This window comes from Vulpes lagopus, chromosome X (genome assembly GCF_018345385.1).
Source record: "Vulpes lagopus strain Blue_001 chromosome X, ASM1834538v1, whole genome shotgun sequence".
Taxonomy (NCBI): Eukaryota; Metazoa; Chordata; class Mammalia; order Carnivora; family Canidae; genus Vulpes; species Vulpes lagopus.
The window spans coordinates 12,948,740-12,968,826 of NC_054848.1; the positions used below are offsets into that span (position 1 = coordinate 12,948,740).

Consider the following 20,087-nt stretch of genomic DNA (forward strand, 5'->3'; position numbering starts at 1 on the left):
AATTTTCATAATTAGTTCTTTAATATATCATATATCATATATATCATATATATATCATAGATCATAGATGAAGATCTATGACTTTCAGAGGCTCAGTCATTAAAGATCTGGTTCCATCAGATGGAAAGGAATATTCCTGAGGAAAACTGCACCCCCCGCCCCAATCCTGTCAAGAAAAAAAAAAAAAAAAAAAGCGATTCAGCCAACCTAATTTGTTTAAAAATTTCGGTAACGAAACGACTAGCGGAGAAAACAGGATACATTCAACATGTATTAAGCGCCAACTAAGTGTGGAAAACTGTGCTAGGAGACCGGGCGGTTCAGCCCAGGTGAATCGGACGCAGCCCCCACCCCGCAGGAGCTCAGGACAGGTAAACGGTGCTGCGAGCTCTGCTGGAGGAGCAGGACTCCGGGCAAGTGTCCCAGCCAGAAGCCTCAAATTCTGAAAGGCATTACATCTCTCCCGCCTCGAAAGTCACGATTTCCCCTTATGCCTAAGTCATATGGGCTCAATTCCCAAGAGGAGAAACAAAAACACAACAACGTGTCCCCACTCCCGCTCTCTCCCAAACGCTGGAATATTTCTAAACTTTTCCCAAAGGATAATCAAGAGTACCTTCCGGTACCGGTACATCGCTTCCACAAAACTACAAGTCCCAGTAGGCAGCACGCGCAACCCAGTGGACCCTCTCCCCGTTTCAGAACGCCGCCTAACGCTCCAATCCTGAGCTGAGCCTGTGAGCCGTGGCCGCGCCGCCTGCTGGGACATGTAGTCGGCTTCAGAGTACTTTTCCCTGTCTGCGCAGACTCGCGCGGCCTGTGTTAGCCCCTCGGCCCTGCAGAAGCCCAGCCCAGACTTCAATGCTCCCCACCCCCATCCCGCTCCAACCCCTCGGGGGCCAACCTCCTCCGGTCACGTGGGAAGCCTTTCATGCGGCGATTGGCCGTGGGGGCTCAGGGGCGGGGCGCGGGGGCCCTGAAAGGTTCCGTGCCCCTTGTCCGGCCGCTTGTTTGGCTGCTGCCGTCACCTCATGGCGACGCGGGTAGAGGAGGCAGCGCGGGGAAGAGGCGGCGGCGCCGAGGAGGCTATTGAGGCCGGACGGAGCGGACGGCGACGCAGCCCGCGGCAAAAGGTCAGTGTGGGAGGCGTCCGCGTTGTTGCCCGGCCGGGGGAATGCCCGGGTAGATTTTTCGGGGTCCACATCTTCACTCTCTCCGGTTACCTTTAGCCGCGGGACTAACATCCGGCCTTTTTTCCTCCCGGGGGTGACGACAGTGGGAGCAGGTGGGGGGGGGATTTGGGACCGGGATGGATGGGGTAAGAGGGAGCGACGGCTGGGGTTTGGGGGCGCGCGGCAGAGGTGGGGAGAGAGCAGGGGGCGCAACCTGGTGTGAAGGGGAAGGGGTGCGAGGCGGGGGCGCGCCAGGTGTGACAGCCACGTGCGGCCGGCACCGGGGAACCCCGGACACCAGGTGTTCCTTCTCCCAGCCCCCGCCCTCGGCGTGCTCTCCGTGCTCGCAGTGCTCAGCCGCGCGCCCCGCGCCGGGCGCCGCCGTCGGAGGGCTGCTTGGGTCACCGGCTGGCCCTGCTCTCCCCCGGCAGGTGCGCAGGGCGCGCTGCGGGGTGCGCCCGGGCGGCGCGGGCGAGGCTGTTGCGCAGTAAGATAACCGCGCGGGAGCCGGGGTTGCACTGCGCCCCCCTTCCCCCGCCCCCCTGCGCTCCCCGCCACTGCGCGGGCGGGCGAGCGCCGCGGGGCTGGAGGGGCCACTCCGCTCCTGGGCCCCCGGGCTTGTCTCTGGGCACCACGGGCCTGGCTGCACGTGGGGCGGGCGATGAGAGACGATGCTGGTGGACCTGGGTCCCGCAGAGTTGGGGGCAGCATTGCGTGATATAGCCAGTCTTCCCATTTCAGGCCTCCCTCCCCTTTCTTGCTCTTTCTTTATTTCCCCTTCTTTTCTTTCTTTTATTTTTTTTTGGGTGAGCAGAAACTTGAGCGCCTCCCCCACCCTGGCCTTTGGTCTCTCTTAATCTGGGAGACAGGCTGGACCGTTCCCCCTTGCCTTACTTGACTCACGTCAAGGAGTTTTCAATGTCTCCCTGGATACAGGAAAATCTAGACCTTCAGAATGGGAGAATTCCACTTGTTCTGGAGTCAGTGGGTGGAGTTCGAAAAAGATTGCACAACTAATGGGGTACAGGGCTTTCAGGGCCCAGGAATGGAAATCCGCGGGGAAAGGCGCTGGAAAGGTGGAAATCCCATCTCTTTTTCCTTACCGTGGATCATCTTGAAACGTTCGACTTGTTGGACGTCCTGCTTGATCACTCAGGGCTTTTTAATATTGTTAATTATGCATTTGGATACTCTAAAAATCACTCCTGTGTGAAATTACTAAATAATATTTTTCTAATGAGACTTACGAGCTTGAAAAAGGAGAACAAAGGTTTGGTTTACATTTGAGCAAAGTGTCAAGAATTGGAGCTTTCGGGGGCCTGTTCCTAAGGTCGAGTATTTTTATATCTTCCTGCATAAGGGTGTTACTACTTCTCAGTTACCTCTCTCTTTATACTCTGAAATAAAGATCCAGTACTTGAAAGACTGAAAAAGAAGCTGTGGACTGAATGTACTCTAGGGATTCAAAACTGTCACTTCGGTCACTTCATTTATTCCCTGAGGGTGGGGAGCCAATCTCAGTGTTTGATTTCATAGGTCCCCCAGGGGAGGGCTCTGATAAAAAGCTACTGCGATTGAAGACATAAGTTCCCGTTTATGCCACTGGGATAAGGACCAAAAGTCTGAATTAGGAACTGAGGTTTATCAACTAGCATTTTAAATGCCTGAGATAAGAGGTAATGACCCTTTGAGGTAGCATTCTGGGTAACAGCTGGATATGAATAGTTATATGTGTCTGTACTGTTTTTGTTTTCTTATCTCATGTACCTTTTTTCTTTGCTCTTGTTTTTCTGGGCATCTTTTTTCCTTTTGATTTCCAACTGACTATGACATGGAATTGAAATACATGATTGAATATTAGTTTTTGAATTTTCGTTTAAAAAAATTGGGTGACTATCTTGTGTCTGCAAAAATCACTTATTTATGACCCTTAATATTTTATTTTCTCTGGGTTACCAACTTGAAAAAATATTCCTAATTCTAATTTGACTTGTACTGTATTTTTTCAGGAAGCAGAAACGATGTTTGATTAATTGGAATGTTTTGAAAATATTGAGAGAATTAAAGGAAAAGTGTACAGTCACTTTGGTTACATTATAGGACTTAAAGTGAAAAACAACTGGAGATGGACTTTATTGGTTCTTAGTTTGAACCACCTACTTAGTCATTCTTCGCCAGCTCAGTTAATTGTGGCATTGTTTCATAACTACATCCATTTGAATGGTCTCTGAGGTAACTCTTTTCTTCTGAAGTTAATACTATAGTACATTTCTAGAGGCCTCTTGAATTGTCTAAAACTGTGCTGATATGATAGCCATTAGCTGCATGTGGCTGTTTAAATGTAATTGAAATTAAATAAAATGAAATATTCCATTCTTCACTCATACTAGCCACATTTCAGGTGTTCAGTAGCCTTTGTGGCTAGTGGCTACCGTGTTAGAGCAGATCAAAAATATTTATATCATTGCATAAAATTCTATTGGACAACATTGGTCTAAAAAGATGGGATATACATTGTCAGGTATTCAGGCATTTTTTTAGGCCACCAAGGTCATTCATTACTCTCTAAATTTCTATGTAGAATTTATTTTATGAAGTTGATTTAAAAAATTTGATAATTTTTGAGCACTTTTAGATTATAGAAAAATTGAGCATCAATTACAGAGTTCCCATATATTCCCTCACACACACCGTTATCCCCTATTATTTACATCTGGCATTAGTGTGGTGCATTTGTTAGAATTGATGCAACAATATCCATACATTACCATTAACAAAAGTCCATAATTTTCATTGGGGTTCATTCTTAGTATTGTACATTTTAAGAGTTTTGACAAATGTATAGTGACATGTATCCACCATTACAGTATCATATGGAATAGTTTAACTTCCCTGAAAATCCCCTATTTTTCCTCCTCCTATTCCCCCAAACCATTGGCAGCTACTGATATTTTTACTATCTATATAGTTTTGCTTTTTCCAGAATGTCTAAGGTAGGTTTGTTTTGGTTTAATACTAGATTTTTGCTTGGGAATGTTAAAAATGATTTAAATTACTATTAAACGTTTTTAGGTCAATAAACCATTTGGAAAAATAAAGATATGTAACCAAGGCTCAAATTAAAATCTTATATCTGCAAAGCACCCCATAATTTTTACAGCATATTTGTCCATACGTTAACTCTTTCAGCATACTGGATGCTGTGGAGAAGCTGTCATTGCCCTCATTTACAGATGAGAAGCTACTCAGCAAGGTCAAGTGATTTGCCCAAGGGGTGAAGCCAAGTCTAGAAACCAATACCCTTTCATCTAGGTAATAAGTAGTGTACTAGTAGGTGAATAGTATGGATTTTGGAGTCAAGACTCTTGGCTCTCTGCCACGTATTAGCTGTGCAACCTTGGTTTCTCAATCTTTCTGAGCCTCAGTTGCATCATCTGTAAAGTGGCGATGATGCTAATACGTACCACATAGAATTGTTGTGAAGAATAAGAATTGATGAGAAGCGTTCAGCACGCTCCTGGGCCTGTATAATTTTACTTGTTCTGGCAAGGGGAATATATGAAAGATACATTTCTCTTGCTTTTAGGGTGCTATTAATTTTGTAAATATACCTACCAAGCTTTGTAGTCTTCTCTTTTCCTAGAATCACTCCCTGATAGAAAAAATGAGAAGTCCACTCAGGGTGAGGCAAGAGTATGGGATAGGAAGAAACCATTTCATTATCTTGTTTTTCTCCCCATTTGTGGATTTGAATTTCCACTCTTATGATACAGAGATTAAATAATATTCAAAGTGATCTTCTATTTACAACATTGTTGTCTATCATCAAACTTTGGTCAATTTCATTTTAATGGTGGCCAAAGAGGCAAAGCAGTAATGAGAGCAGACAGGCTGTAGCACATTCCTTTGGTAATTCCATGTTTTTAGATCATAATATGCTACATTTATGTACTATGTTAGTTGGAAGGTGTTATGTTATGTGTGTCATTTATATTGGTCTTGACTAGAGAAGTATTGGTGGTGGTGGTGGTAGGTTTTGTTTGTTTGTTTGTTTTTGCCTCTGTGTGTTTTTGTTTTAAGTAGGCACCACGTCCAGCATGGAGCCCAATGTGGGACTTGAACTCACGACCCTGAGATCAAGACCTGAGCTGCTATCAAAGTTGGATGCTTAATTGAGCCACCCAGGCACTCCAAAAAGCTTTTTTATTTATTTATTTATTTATTTATTATTTTTTTTTTTTTTTAAATTTTATTTATTTATTTATTTATGATAGTCACACACAGAGAGAGAGAGAGAGGCAGAGACACAGGCAGAGGAAGAAGCAGGCTCCATGCAGGGAGCCCGATGTGGGATTCGATCCCGGGTCTCCAGGATCGCGCCCTGGGCCAAAGGCAGGCGCCAAACCGCTGCGCCACCCAGGGATCCCTTTTTTATTTATTTTTTATTTGAAGTATAGTTGACATACAATGTTCTGCTAGTTTCAGGTGTACAACCTAGTGATTCAACAAGTCTATACATTATGAATTATACATGCACCACAAGTGTAGCTACCGTCTGTCACCATACAGTTCTGATACCTTTGATTATATTCCCGATGCTGTACCTTTTATTCCTGTGACTTAATTCATTCCATAACTGGAAGCCTGTACCTCCCACTCCCTTTCACCCATTTTGCCCATTCCCCCCACTACCTTCCCCTCTGGCAACCATCAGTTCTTTGTATGGGTCTGTTTGTTCTTTTTATTCATTTGGTTTTTTTTGTTTGTTTGTTTTTTAGATTCTTTTTTTTTTTTTTTTTTAAGATTTTATTTATTTATTCATGAGCGACACAGAGAGAGAGAGAGAGGCAGAGACACAGGCAGAGAGAGAAGCAGGCTCCATGCACCGGGAGCCCGACGTGGGATTTGATCCCGGGTCTCCAGGATTGCGCCCTGGGCCAAAGGCAGGTGCCAAACTGCTGCGCCACCCAGGGATCCCTGATTAGAGTTTTATGTAGGAATGTATATGTCAAATCTAGATACCATAAAACAGGGTGTGTATGATTTGCTTTTGTATGGGAATCTTTTTTTTTTTTTTTTTTTTTCTTAAGACGCAGAGAGAGAGGCAGAGACATAGGCAGAGGGAGAAGCAGGCTCCTCGAGGGGAGCCCAATGTGGGACTTGATCCCTGGACCCGGGATCATGCCCTGATCAGGCTGAAGGCAGATGCTCAACTGCTGAGCCACCAGGTATCCCTTATATGGGATTCTTTTTTTTTTTTTTTCTTTTAAATGGGATTCTTTACAGAAGGATTCACTATAATAGATTTTTCAGTAGATGTGTTGTTCAGATTTTACACTTTACAGAGAGTTGAGTTTCAAAGGAAAGAAATTTGAGTCTTGACTGTCTCCTGCAATGTGCTAGGCACTTAAAATGTGCTTACATTCTCATATCTTCTTACCTTTGCAGAATAGGTGATATCCCCAGGTGTATAGATATGACATCTGAAGCTCAGTCAAATAACAGAAAACTTGCTTTTTTTTTTTTTTTTAATTTTTATTTATTTATGATAGTCACAGAGAGATAGAGAAGCAGAGACACAGGCAGAGGGAGAAGCAGGCTCCATGCACCGGGAGCCCGGCGTGGGATTCGATCCCGGGTCTCCAGGATCGCGCCCTGGGCCAAAGGCAGGCGCCAAACCGCTGCGCCACCCAGGGATCCCCGAAAACTTGCTTTAAATAACATAGCTTAGAGTTGGTGAAGTTGGCCTAGAGTTGATATATAATTGTGCAACCACTGTACCCTACTAAATGGACAGTTTCTGCTTACCTAGCAAGTTTTAATCTAATATCCCAAAGAAATTCCTTGCCTTTCCCTCCCCCCACTCACCCCCTTCCCCCTCAGCTCCTTTTTGTTTGGTTCTACGCTGATTATCAGTAACTTTTAGTTGATGTAACAAATGTGACAGTATTTAAATGTATAAAGTAATATACAAATTTAATGTAGTATTCATTAACATTGAAAATTAGGTATGTTTAAATGTTTCCCAAGTGGAGCATTTCCATAAGAAAATAAAAATAGGTCAGGTGACCCTGAGAGTATATTTTTATGATTCAATTTATTTCCTAGTTGAAACTCTCTTTATATTTAAAGCTACTTAAATTTTATTACTTGATGGAAAAGATATATAAAATAACTGGTGGTGTCCTCCTATGCTATCAAAATAATTTTTTTCAAAATAATTCCCTTAGCATTTCTTGCTCAGGGTGTTGATTTGCATTCTGTTACATTTCAAAAATGTCCCCCAGAACAACCCTCATTATCCTCAACTTCCTACTTTGTAAAGTCTGTCATAAATAATATTGCTAAACCAGCACTTCTCCACTTTTTTTCTTTTTCTTAAAGATTTTATTTATTTATAAGAGAGACAGAGGGGCAGAGGCACAGACAGGGAGAAGCGGGCCCCCCATGGGGAGCCTGGTGTGGGACTTGATCCCAGGACCCTGGGATCACGCCCAGGCATCTCTCTCCACTTCTTTTCCTACTTTCAGAAAGGTCAATATCGAATGGTTTGCAAGATGTGCCAGTAGCTAAGAAACACATTTTGCCAAGGATTTTATCAATTGGCATGTGGGCCATATTAAAAGTGAGAATGTAGGCATTTTGCATAATTTGCAAATGCATCTTTATTCAGATGTTATTATAATCTGCATGCTCAGTTTATATTGATTATGTCTAATCTTACAACTCTGGAAGGTAGATAATATATATCCCTACCTCACAGATAAGGAAACTGACGTTGATCTCCCTCATGGCTGCATAGGAGGCAGTAAGTGGTATGTTCAAAGGTCAGACTTCTGGGGCTCCAAAGTCATTACCCATATGTCATGTGTCTTGTGCTCTCTTAACTCATTTCTTGAGAATAGTAAGTAAAAACATGCTCCTTGTTGAATGTAACCCAAACTCAGTGGTGAGTCAAAAGAATAATCATTTTTGTTAAATGAAAATGAAACTCTGAAGGGTGGGTTGGATCACTAGGGGTATAGAAAAGCTATTATAATTTGGGAAGTTTTGATCCTTTCAGGTTTCATACCTTTTGTTTCACTTAGGCCTTAGGTCAACTTTAAGATAAATGATTTAGGAGATAAGCTGCTTTAACTTCCTGCAAAAGCACCTCCAAGTATAATTTGGACAAATCGAAAGATAGAGGGTTTAGAGAGACCTTTTTGTAAAAACCTGTCTTAAAGTCCACACAACATGGTGTTAATAAAGAGCTAAAGTGGTCTGGGTAAGTAGGACAAGAAAAAAGAGAAAGCTTGACGTTCAGAGGTACATCATGGTTGTTGCACGTGGAGCTGGCAAAGTATGACTTCATAAAATTGGGACGGGGTGTTCCATTTAGTAACCCATAAAAGTAGAAGACCATTTTACATCTTAGGAGTCTGTGACTTGAAGATACTAATTGTGTGTGACCCAGCCCCTGCCCCTCTGCAAAATAGGTCAGGCCCAAGCATATTTCAGTAGCTTTGAGCATTAAAATTTGGGGTTTCCAGATATTTTTGCTGCCTAGATAGGTGTTTAGGCTAATGCAGATATCTCCCAGTTTGCAGATTATCATTGAATTACAGTTTTAGAGCTAGAAATGATTTTGCAAATAATAGAATCTAGCACCCTTTATAAGATAGTCATAGAAATTAAATGCGAAATCTAATGCGATCTTTGTTTTAAAATGCAAATGATGTGTATAGTCTAATACAGATGTTAGCACTACTACTGTAGATAGTAACACTACTACAAGAGAGATCATAAGGCTAAAGAAGCTGTGTCCCAGTTAGACCTTTTTCCAGACCTCTTTGCTCACTCTTTGCTTCTTCGCCAGTGGGGGAAATCAGGTTCCCTCATCCTACCTTCAGCTCTGGTTTCTCTTTTTTTCCTCATTTACTTATTAACGCCTCCATGTGCTCCCCGTGCTCCTAACATAATTGTGACAGATCATTGGCAGCATTTTGCTGCCAAAAGTTAGGAGTTGGGACAACTCCTAGAACTTATGCCTCCAGTTTATTTCCCTCCTTGGAACCCTGTCATTGATCTGGCTTTACTCATGTATTAATTTACTAATTTTTTGGTTAACAGCTTTGTTGAAGTATAATTCACATACAATTCACCCACTTAAAATGTACGGTTCAGTGGTTTTTAGTGTATTCAGAGTTTTGTGACCATCACCACATTTATTTTATTATTTTTTAAAGATTTTATTTATTTATTCATGAGAGACACAGAGAGAGAGAGAGAGAGAGGCAGAGACACAGGCAGAGGGAGAAGCAGGCTCCATGCAGGGAGCCCAACGCGGGACTCGATCCCGGGACTCCAGGATCAGGCCCTGGACTGAAGGCGGCGTTAAACCGCTGCCCACCACATTTATTTTTAACATAACCTTGGAAGAGCATATCCTCTGGAATGAGAGAAAGCTAAGAATTCAGTCTCTGCTTTCTAAGCCCTTAGGCTCATGACTGAGAAGGACAAACTACTTTAAGTTATATCAGTGAGCCTGTTTGTTCATCACACTTGCCTGTAAGATAGTTCTGAGGATTAAATGAGGAAGTATATCAAGTACTGTTGGAGAGGTTTCTGAATGAACCAGAGGAAGTGGCACTCTTGGCTCCCTGTCTTTGTACTTGGTCTCAGGGTCATATTCCCTAGAGGTGGATTTGCTTGGTTAAGGGTGCTGAGATAAGGACCCCTCTCAGACCATGGTTTGAGTGAGTTGGCCTTCTAGTCTCTCTTCCTTTCTTTTTTTTTTTTTTTTTAAAGATTTATTCATTTATGATAGACATAGAGACAGAGAGAGGCAGAGACACAGGAGGAGGGAGAAGCAGGCTCCATGCCGGGAGCCCGACGTGGGACTCGATCCCGGGACTCCAGGATCGCGCCCTGGGCCAAAGGCAGGCGCCAAACTGCTGAGTCACCCAGGGATCCCCCCCCCCTTTTTTTTAAAGACCTTATTTATTTATTCATGAGAGACACAGAGAGAGGCAGAGACAGGCAGAGGGAGGAGAAGCAGGCTCCGTGCAGGGGCCCCATGTGGGACTTGATCTTGGAACTCCAGGATCACATCCCAAGCCGAAGGCAGATACTCAACCACTGAGCCACCCAGGTGTCCTGTAGTCTCTTTCTGTTCCACCATAACCAGGACAGCAGTTCTTAAACTTGAGGATCTTTCTGCATACTTAAAAATTATTGAGAACCCTAAGTAGTTTCTGTGGGTTATATCTGATATTTCACGTATTAGAAATTAAAGCAAATTTTAAATAATTATTCATTTAAAAAGAACTCATATAGGGGTACCTGGGTGGCTTAGCCAGTTAAGCATCTGCTTTCAGCTCAGGTCATGATCCCAGGGTTCTGGGATTGAGCCCTGCATTGGGCTCGCTGCTCAGCCGGAGTCTGCCTTTCCCTCTCCAGCTGCCTCTCCCCCAGCTCATGCTCTCTCTTATGCGCGCTCGCTCTCTCTTTCTCAAATAAAATCTTTTTATTTTGATTTTTTAAAAGATTTTATTTATTCATGAGAGAGAGAGAGAGAGAGAGAGAGGCAGAGACAGAAGCAGGCTCCATGCAGGGAGCCCAATACGGGACGTGATCCCAGGTCTTCAGGATCACACCCTGGATTGAAGGCAGCGCTAAACCGCTGAGCCACCCAGGCTGCCCAAATAAAATCTTAAAAAAAAAAAAAAAAGAACTCCTATTGTACTAATTATCTATTGCTGTGTTACCCCAAAACTTAATGCTTGAAATGTTTATGATCTCACTCTTCCTATAGGTCAGGAATCTGGGTGTGGCTTAGTTGGGTCCTCTGCTTCAGGGTCTCATGGACTGCACTCATCCGAAGGCCTGATGGGGACAGATCCGTGTCCTAGCTCACTCATGTAGCTGTTTGCAGGATTCAGTTCCTTATGAGCTGTTGGCTCCAAGGTTCCCTTGGTTCCTTGCCACATGGGCCTTTCTATAGGCATCTCACAACATGGCTGCTGGCTTCATCAGAATGACCAAGACTGTCAGCAGAAGAGAGAAGGAAGTTGCAATCTTTTGTCACATAACCATAGAGGTGACATCCCTTCACTTTTGCCAGATTCTCTCTTCATTAGAAGTCAGTCCACTAGGTCTAGTCCACCTTCGGGGGGCGGGGGGTGGATTATATAAGGTTGTAAATACCAGGAGGATCACTGGGATCATCCAGGGCCATGTCAGAAGCTGCTTACCACATATCAGCATAATGGTTTTTGAAAATTAAATACTGATTTTCCAAAACAACAGACTCCCAAATACAGAGAACAAACTGATGATTGCCAGAGGGGAGATGGGTGGGGGCATGGGTGAAATAGATGAAGGAAGTTTAAAGTGAGAAGAGTGGCATTGTTTTATGTTTTTGTAGATTTCTTTAATGAATGGCTTAATAGCTGAATTCTCATATTCTGTCTTTGGCAGTATGCCATTGTAGTTGAAGTCAGTCTGGCCTTACACATATATGTAGGTGGAACCGGGAGAAGGAGTAGTGTTTTAATAGACAGTTGTGGAAATTCTGATACTACATCAAAACTTGGCAAGTAGTAGTTCTTGAAAGTTAGTCGCCAATGTGGAATCTGAAACTCTACTGAACTTTTAGTACTATTAAAATCTAAATTGATTTTTTTTTTAAAGATTTTATTTATTTATCCATGAAAGACAAACAGAGAGAGAAGAGAGAGAAAGAGAGGCAGAGACACAGGCAGAGGGAGAAGCAGGCTCCATGAAGGGAACCTGACGTGGGACTCGATCCCGGGACCCCAGAATCACGCCCTGGGCCGAAGGCAGGCACTAAACCACTGAGCCACCCAGGGATCCCCAGTACTATTAAAATCTAATGGTAATTGTCTGTTTTACACTTGAATGGATATTCTTTCTCCATGTGTCATTTTGTAACATTGCCTACTAGTCATTTGGTTTACCAAATTGTGTTGATCTTCTAAATGTTGACACATTTTCTTATATCAAAATCATGTTAGTATCACCACTGATGTCATCAGGGGAGTCTTTTTTTTTTTTTTTAACAGCATTATATTAGTTTCAGGTGTAAAGCATAGTGATTTAACAATTCTATACATTACTCAGTGTTCACTACTGTTAAGTGTAGTCTCTATGTCACCACAGTGTTATTACATTATTATTGACTTTAGTCCCTATGTTGTATAGAGAAGTCTTAAGTATTGGGAATCTGTCAAACTCATGGTAGCAGGTAGTTTCTAAAAATCCTAAATTTTGGGATGCCTGGGTGGCTCAGGGTTGAACATCTGGTTTCAGCTCAGGGCGTGATTCTGGAGCCCTGGGATCGAGTCCCACGTCGGGCTCCCGGCATGGAGCCTGCTTCTCCCTCCTCCTGTGTCTCTGCCCCCCCCCCCATAAATAAATAATTAAAAAAGAAAAGATCCCATTACACTGATGTGCAGCATTAGTGCTTTATGTGTACTTTGTCTTCACACAGTTAAAAGGGTATGTACTCATTAGTTGAGATTTAATACAGATTTGTAACTTTATTGCTTCCTCAAGAGCATTTAGAAGTAAAAAAGCTCCCCTATCCTCAGAGTACATGATGGTGAAGAAAACCATGACTTCTAGTTTGGTGCTACTGCCTTGATTTTGTTCTAAGGAGCTTGCACTGTTACCCTTTATTGCTTTTGTACCGTTAGTACAAATGTTAACATCAAGAGACAAATAATATCTCTGTATTATTATGAAAATAATGTTTGAGCTTGCACACATGACCTGGAAGGGTCCACAGGGACCATACTTTGAGAACCACTGCCCCTGAGTTTTCTCAGAAGTGGGCTCTGCTTTTCCTTTCTTCTTCTTCCCCAAAGACCATTCTGTCAGAAGAGAATAGGCTTATTTTTCCTGGCCCTATTCCTAGGCCTTGTTCTAGGAATGTGGAATCCCAGTTACTACTGACTCAACTGCTTTATCTTGCTAATGGAGCAATTCAGTAATCCTAGCAACCGGAATATTTTTACATTTAATTCCTACTGGCTGGTATAAAGTTAGGTTTTATTTGCTAAAGGCTTGAAGAACATTCTAAACCAAAATACATTCATCATGATTCAGGTGTATGTTGGGGGGGGGGTGTTAAAATATGCATAACATAAAATTTACCATTTTAACCCTTTTTAGGCATACCGTTCAGTGGCATTAATTACATCAATTACATCAACAGTGTTGTGCAAACAACACAGTCATCCATTTCCAGAACTTTTTCATCTTTCCAAACTGAAACTCTGTACTCCATTCCCCTGGCAACTATTATTCTATTTTCTTTATCTGTTTGACTATTGTCGGTATCGCACATAAATGGAATCATACAGTGTCCTTTTGTGTCTTTTTTTTTTTTTCACTTAACATATATATATTTTTAAATTTTATTTTTTTAAACACTTTTGTAGATGTATTTTTTAAAAGATTTTCTTTATTTATTTTAGAGCACTAGCTGGGGGTGGAGGGGCTAGGGAGGAGCAGAATGAGAGGGACAAGCAGATTCCCCACTGAGCACAGGGTGGGTGGAGGGGGTGCCCATGTGGGGCTTGATCTCAGGGCCCTGAGATCATGACCTAAGCTGAAATCAAGAGCTGGGCATTCAACTGACTGAGCCACCCAGGCACCCCTTTTTAAAGTTTATTTAAGTAATCTCTGCACCCAGTATGGGGCTCGAACTCATCATCCCCAAATCAAGAGTCCTATGCTCTTCCGACTGAGCCAACCAGGAGCCCTCACTTAAACATGATGTTTTCAAGGTGCATCCATGTTCTAGCATGTGTCAAGATTTTCCTTTTTAAGGTTGAATAATTATTCTAATGTATGTATTATATATCACATTTGTTGATCTGTCAGTGAACACTTGGGTAGTCATCATGATTCTTAACTTCAAATGTGATTCTTTAGGACATCCCCCATAGAAGCATTACCTCCATGCCACGCTCAACAAATGTAGGTCTCAAATAATGGACTTTTTCCCTCTTCTTTGTTCCTTAGTTTATCTGTATAATGGAGTGACATTTCTCACTATCTTAGAATTGTAAGGTAAACTAAATAAGGTATTTAAAATGTTTAGCACAAAGCAATTAGTAGATGTTAGGTTTTTTCCTTCCTCCCTTTACTCAGAACTTAGCCTTATGTATTCTATATTAACCCTCTTTTGTAAATTCCATATATCTCAAACAGTAGACTTAGGGTTTTTTCTTTTCCAGTATATTTTAAATTTTTTTTTTAAATTTTTTATTTATTTATGATAGTCACAGAGAGAGAGAGAGAGGCAGAGACACAGGCGGAAGGAGAAGCAGGCTCCATGCACCGGGAGCCCGATGTGGGATTCGATCCCGGGTCTCCAGGATCGTGCCCTGGGCCAAAGGCAGGCGCCAAACCGCTGCGCCACCCAGGGATCCCCTCTTTTCCAGTATATTTTAATTGAGGTAAAATTGGTAATATCACATTATATTAGTTTTAGATATGCAATATAATAATTCAATATTTGCATACACTACGAAGTGATTGCTACCATGAGTCTGTTTATCATCCATCACCATACAATTGACTTCCTTTACACTTTTGCCCACCTCCAACCCCCTTCCTCTCTAATAACCACCTATCTATTCCCTCTGAGTTTTGTTTTTTAGATTCCACATATAAGTGAAATCATATGATATTTGTCTTTCTCTGACTTGTTTCACTTAGCACAATACCCTCTAGGTCCATCCATGTTGCAAATGGCAAGATTGCATTTTTTTTTTTTTTGCATTTTTTTTTTTGATTGCATTCTTTTTTATGGCTGAGTAATACTGCACTGTGTGTATATATATATCACATCTTCCTTATCCATTGATGGATAGTTTCCATATCTTGGCTGTTGTAAATAATGCTGCAGTGAATATAGGGATGCAAATATCTTTTCAAATTTGAATTTCCATTTTCTTCAGATAAATAACCAGAAGTGAAATAGATCTTGTGGTAGTTCTATTTTTACCTTTTTTTTTTAAGTTTCTTTTCTTTCTTTTTTTTTTTTTGTAAAGACTTTATTTATTCGTGAGAGACACAGAGAGAGAGAGAGAGGCAGAGACACAGGCAGAGGGAGAAGCAGGCTCCATGCAGGGAGCCCGACGTGAGACTCAATCCCAGGTCTCCAGGATCAGGCCCAGGGCCGAAGGCGGTGCTGAACCGCTGAGCCACCTGGGCTGCTGTAGTTTGAAGTCAGGGAGTGATAGTGTGATACCTCCAGCTTTGCTCTCTTTCTTAAGATTACTTTGGTTATCTTGGGTTTTTAAGTAATTGCATATGAATTTTATATTATTCTAGTTCTGTGAAAAATGCCATTGGAATTTTTTTTTTTAAGATTTTATTTATTCATGAGAGACACACACACAGAGAGAGAGAGGCACAGACACAGGCAGAGGGAGAAGCAGGCTCCATGCAAGGAGCCTGATGTGGGACTCGATCCCCAGTCTCCCAGGATCACACCCTGGGCTGCAGGCGGTGCTAAACCGCTGCGCCACCAGGGCTGCCTGCCATTGGAATTTTGATAGGGATTGCATTGAATTTGTAGATTGCCTTAGTATTATGGACATTTTAGCAATGTGAATTATTTTAATCCATGAGTTTATTCCAGTCCGTGAGCACAGAATATCTTTCCATATATGTGTGTTGTCTTCAGTGTTTCTCAACAGTGTCTTACAGTTTCCAGTGTGTGTGTTTCTTACCTTAAATTTATTCCTTAGGTATTCTTTCTTTTTGATGCCATTTTAGGTGGGTTTTTAAAAATTTCTTTTCCTGATAGTTCTTTATTAGTGTAGAGAAATGCAAACGATTTCTATATATTGATTTTGTATGCTGCAACTTTAGTGGATTCACTTTTTCTAAGAGTTTTTTGGTGGAGTCTTTAGGGTTTTCTATGTGTAGAATCATGTCATCTGCAAAAACTGACAGTTTTGGATGCCTATTCCTTTTTTAACTGGGTGCCTTTTTTTCTTTCTCTTGCCTGTTGCTGTGGCTAGGATTTGCAATACTGTGTTGAATAAATGTGGCAATGGTAGGCATCCTTGTCTTGTTCTTGTTAGAAGAGAAGCTTTCAGTTTTTCACCATTAAGTATGATGTTTGCTGTGGGCTTGTCATATATGGCCTTTATTATGTTGAGGTATGTTCCTTCTACCTACACTTTGTTGAAAGTTTTTATTTTATTCTTTAAAGATTTATTTATTTTAGAGAGAGAGAGTGAGTGTGTGTGTGTGTTGGGGGGAGGGTGGAAGCAGAGGAAGAGAATCTCAAGCAGACTCTGAGTGGGGAGCCTGACATGGTGCTTGATCTCAGGACCTGGAGATTATGACCTGAGCCAAAATCCGGAGTCAGACATTTAACCGACTGAGCTACCCAGGTGCCCTGAGAGTTTTTATTATAAAATGGATGTTGAATTTCGCCAAATGCTTTTTCTACATCTATTGAGACGATCATGGTTTTTATCATTCATTTTGTTTATGTGGTGTATCATCCTGATATGTGGTTATTGAACCATCTTTGAATTCATTGGAATAAATCCCACTCGATCCCAGTGTTGTATGATCCTTTTAATGTATTGTTGAATTTGACTTGCCAGCATTTTATTTATTTATTTTTAAAGATTTTATTTATTCATGGGAAACCCATTGAGAGAGAGAGGCAGAGACACAGGTAGAGAGAGAAGCAGGCTCCATGCAGGGAGGCTGATGTGGGACTCGATCCCGGGTCCCCAGGATCAGGCCCTTGGCTGAAGGCTGTGCTAAACCGCTAAGCCACCCGGGCTGCCCTATTTTTACTATTTTTAAAGTTTTATTTAGTTAAGTAATCTCTACATGCAATGTGGAACTTGAACTCACAACCCAACCCTGAGATCTAGAGTAGCATGCTTTTCTGACTGAGTCAGCCAGGTACCCCTTGCTAATATTTTGTTGAGGATTTTTGTATCTGTTTTCATTGAGGAGATATTGATCATCTGATTTCACTTGTGAATAGTTAGTTATCCATGCTTGAATTTTTTCAAACTGGTGAAGTGATTTGGTAGATGTCCTAGCCATAGTTATAAACTGAGACCAAATTTAAGTGAGATATTTTCATTTTGAGAATTGTTTTAAGAAGGAAATAAATGAGAAGTGCTACAAAACCTCATGCTTAGTAGCTCCTGCTTCTACTACAATCCAGTAGAAAATGTGAGTATAAAGATTTAGGGGGACAAACCCAGAGGTCTGTAGAGCAGGGCAAAGGGAAAAGATGACATGAAATAGGAACTCCTACAGTCTTAGACTCTGGTCTTGGGGTGTAGTAGTAGAATAATGAGTAAGAATAATATCGTGATCTCACCCCAAAATTAAGAATAAATTAATCAACTTTAAAGTTTTTTTTTTTTTTTTTTTAATGAAAGTAATACATTCACATAGTAAAATGAAAAGTAAGTCTTCATTCATTTCCAGCTTCTAGGCCCACCTCTGTCATGGTAAACAATTTTGAGGATATCCTCAGAAAAAAATTTTGCCAGTATACTGGCTTATATATGAATACAATTTTAATTTATACTGAGACATTCATCTTGCACTAGATGTTTGTCTTTTTCTCTAAAGTATACCTTGGAGATCTGTTCATATTGATGTGGATCTACCTTATTCTTTTGAATAGCTGTAGTTTTACCTTGTATGGATGAGCATTGTTTATTTAACCAGTTCCGTATTTGTAGACACTTAGGTAGTTTTGCGTGGTAACAATCAGTAGTTTGGTGAATAGCCTTTGCTCTTGAGTGATAATATCTTCAGAGTAAACTAGCAGTGGAATTGTTGGGTGAAAGTGAATGTGTATTCAGACATTGATAGTGCTAAATACTCCTACAAAACTAATACTCTACCAATTAGGCTTCCCAGGACTGTACTGAGGGACCTGTTTACCCACAGTATGATTTGTTTTGTTCTTTTTAAATCATCCTTTTTATATCCAGTAGGTTAAAGATGATATATATATATATATATATTTAAGATTTTATTTATTTATTCATGAGAGACAGAGAGAGAGGCAGAGACACAGGCAGAGGGAGAAGCAGGCCCCACGTAGGAAGCCCGATATGGGACTTGATCCTGGGACTCTGGGATCATGCCCTGAGCCAAAGGCAGACACTCAACTGCTGAGTCACCCAGTTGTCCCGTATATGTTTTTATTTGTATTTCTTTTATTATGAATGAGGTTAAGCATGTTTTTTTAACTGTGATCTGCTTGTTCACAAACCCTTGCAAATAAGTCTCTGACTCATTTGAAGCTCGTACAAATGTGGCCTTTTGAAGCGGTTCCAAATTGATCTTCCTCTCCTTTAAAAAATAGCTTCTGCGCTTATTTTACTTAGATCTTTTCCATTGCCAAGGTTATGAAGAAAATTTTACTTAGGACCTCTAGTTCTTTGTGGTTTCCATTTTCTGTTTTCCAGTCTTGGTACATCAGAGAGATGCTACAGGATATCAGTTCTTTTTTTCTCGTATGATTTGAGAAATATATGAAATCATTTATCTCCTTTACCGATTTTTTTCTTTAAAGATTTTATTTATTTATTCATGAGAGACACGGGCAGAGGGAGAAGCAGGCTCCATGCAGGGAGCCCGATGCAGGACTAGATCCCAGATCTCCAGGATCATACCCTGGGCTGAAGGCAGGTGCTTAAGCGCCAAGCCACCCAGGCATCCCCTCCTTTTCCAATTTGAAATGACACTGTATATATGTATGTAATTGAAGATTTTTTTTTTTAAAAAAAAAAAAAAAAAGATTTTTTTCACTTATTTGACAGAGCGAGAGAGCACAAGCAGGGGGAGTGGCAGGGAGAGGGAGAAGCAGACTCCTCACTGGGCAGGGAGCCCTGAGATCATGACCTGAGCTGAAGGCAGGGGCCCAACTGACTGAGCCAACCAGGCACCCTGACACTGGTTTTAATATAGTGAATTCCCATATATGGGTCTGCATGGTCTGTTTTGGAAGACAGTGCTATAAAATTAGGAAGTCTCAGACAAGTATTTCATGCTTGAAATAAAAATAAGGTTTCATCTGTGAGAGTTTATATTTTGAGATATTAAGAGTTTTTTGTCATAAAGAATATAGGAAGGGGATACCTTGTTGGCACAATTAAGCATCCAAATATTGGTTTTGGTTCAGGTCATGATCTCAGGGTTATGAGATTGGTGCAGAGGCTGCTTAAGATTCTCTCTCCCTCTCCTTCTGCCCCTCCCACCCCCGAAAAAAGAATATAGGCATATTGTGGAGATGTACTCCAGAACCTAATTATATTCTAGTGCACAGTAATATATCATTTTATCTGTTAAAAATTAAAACCCCTTAATTTCATTTCATTCCTTTGTTCTAACACAGTGAAACAGACTACTATTTAAGGAGCCATCATTATGTAATATATATTTTAAAGGCTTTGGTCCAAAATGGTTAAAACAGAATTTTGAGATGAATGATTGATGCAGTGTTAATGTGTGGAAAAGTTTGCTATCCAGAATAATGCTTTGAAAGACTAAAATAGCTTTAGTATATAAACTATTTTAAATTATTTATACAAAGCTAAAGTCACTTTTCTGATTTAAAAAATATATGAAACCCCCACCAACTCCATCCACCTATTTAAGAAAACAAAAAGGCACATGAAAATGTAAATGTTATAAGTTTGTAAAATTTGTATTTGGAAATGTAAAAACCCCTCAAAATACTGGATAGGTTTATATTTTGAGGTATTAAGATTCATATTTTAAAAATCAACTAAGGCTGATAGCTGGTCTTGAGAGATAGTATTTTTGGTACCTTTCAGTATTTCCTCAGGCAGTTCTTCCTTCACTGGCTCCCATTGGGTCTGGCAAGCATGCGCT

At 41.2% G+C, this 20,087-nt stretch overlaps 1 protein-coding gene across 3 annotated transcripts in view; it reads left to right on the forward strand.

Annotated features, from left to right (window-relative positions):
* The first annotated feature begins 979 nt into the window (after nucleotides 1-979).
* The window catches only part of TXLNG (taxilin gamma), a 55,023-nt gene continuing 35,915 nt past the window's right edge, over nucleotides 980-20,087 (forward strand). Inside the window, exon 1 of one of the 3 annotated variants that reach the window (XM_041741157.1) lies at nucleotides 980-1,133. In XM_041741157.1, the coding sequence (XP_041597091.1) occupies nucleotides 1,032-1,133 (102 nt within the window). In that variant the 5' untranslated portion in view covers nucleotides 980-1,031. Of the gene's footprint in view, nucleotides 1,134-6,062; nucleotides 6,116-20,087 lie in introns of those variants that run through there. The other 2 variants (XM_041741156.1, XM_041741158.1) reach the window with 2 other exon arrangements.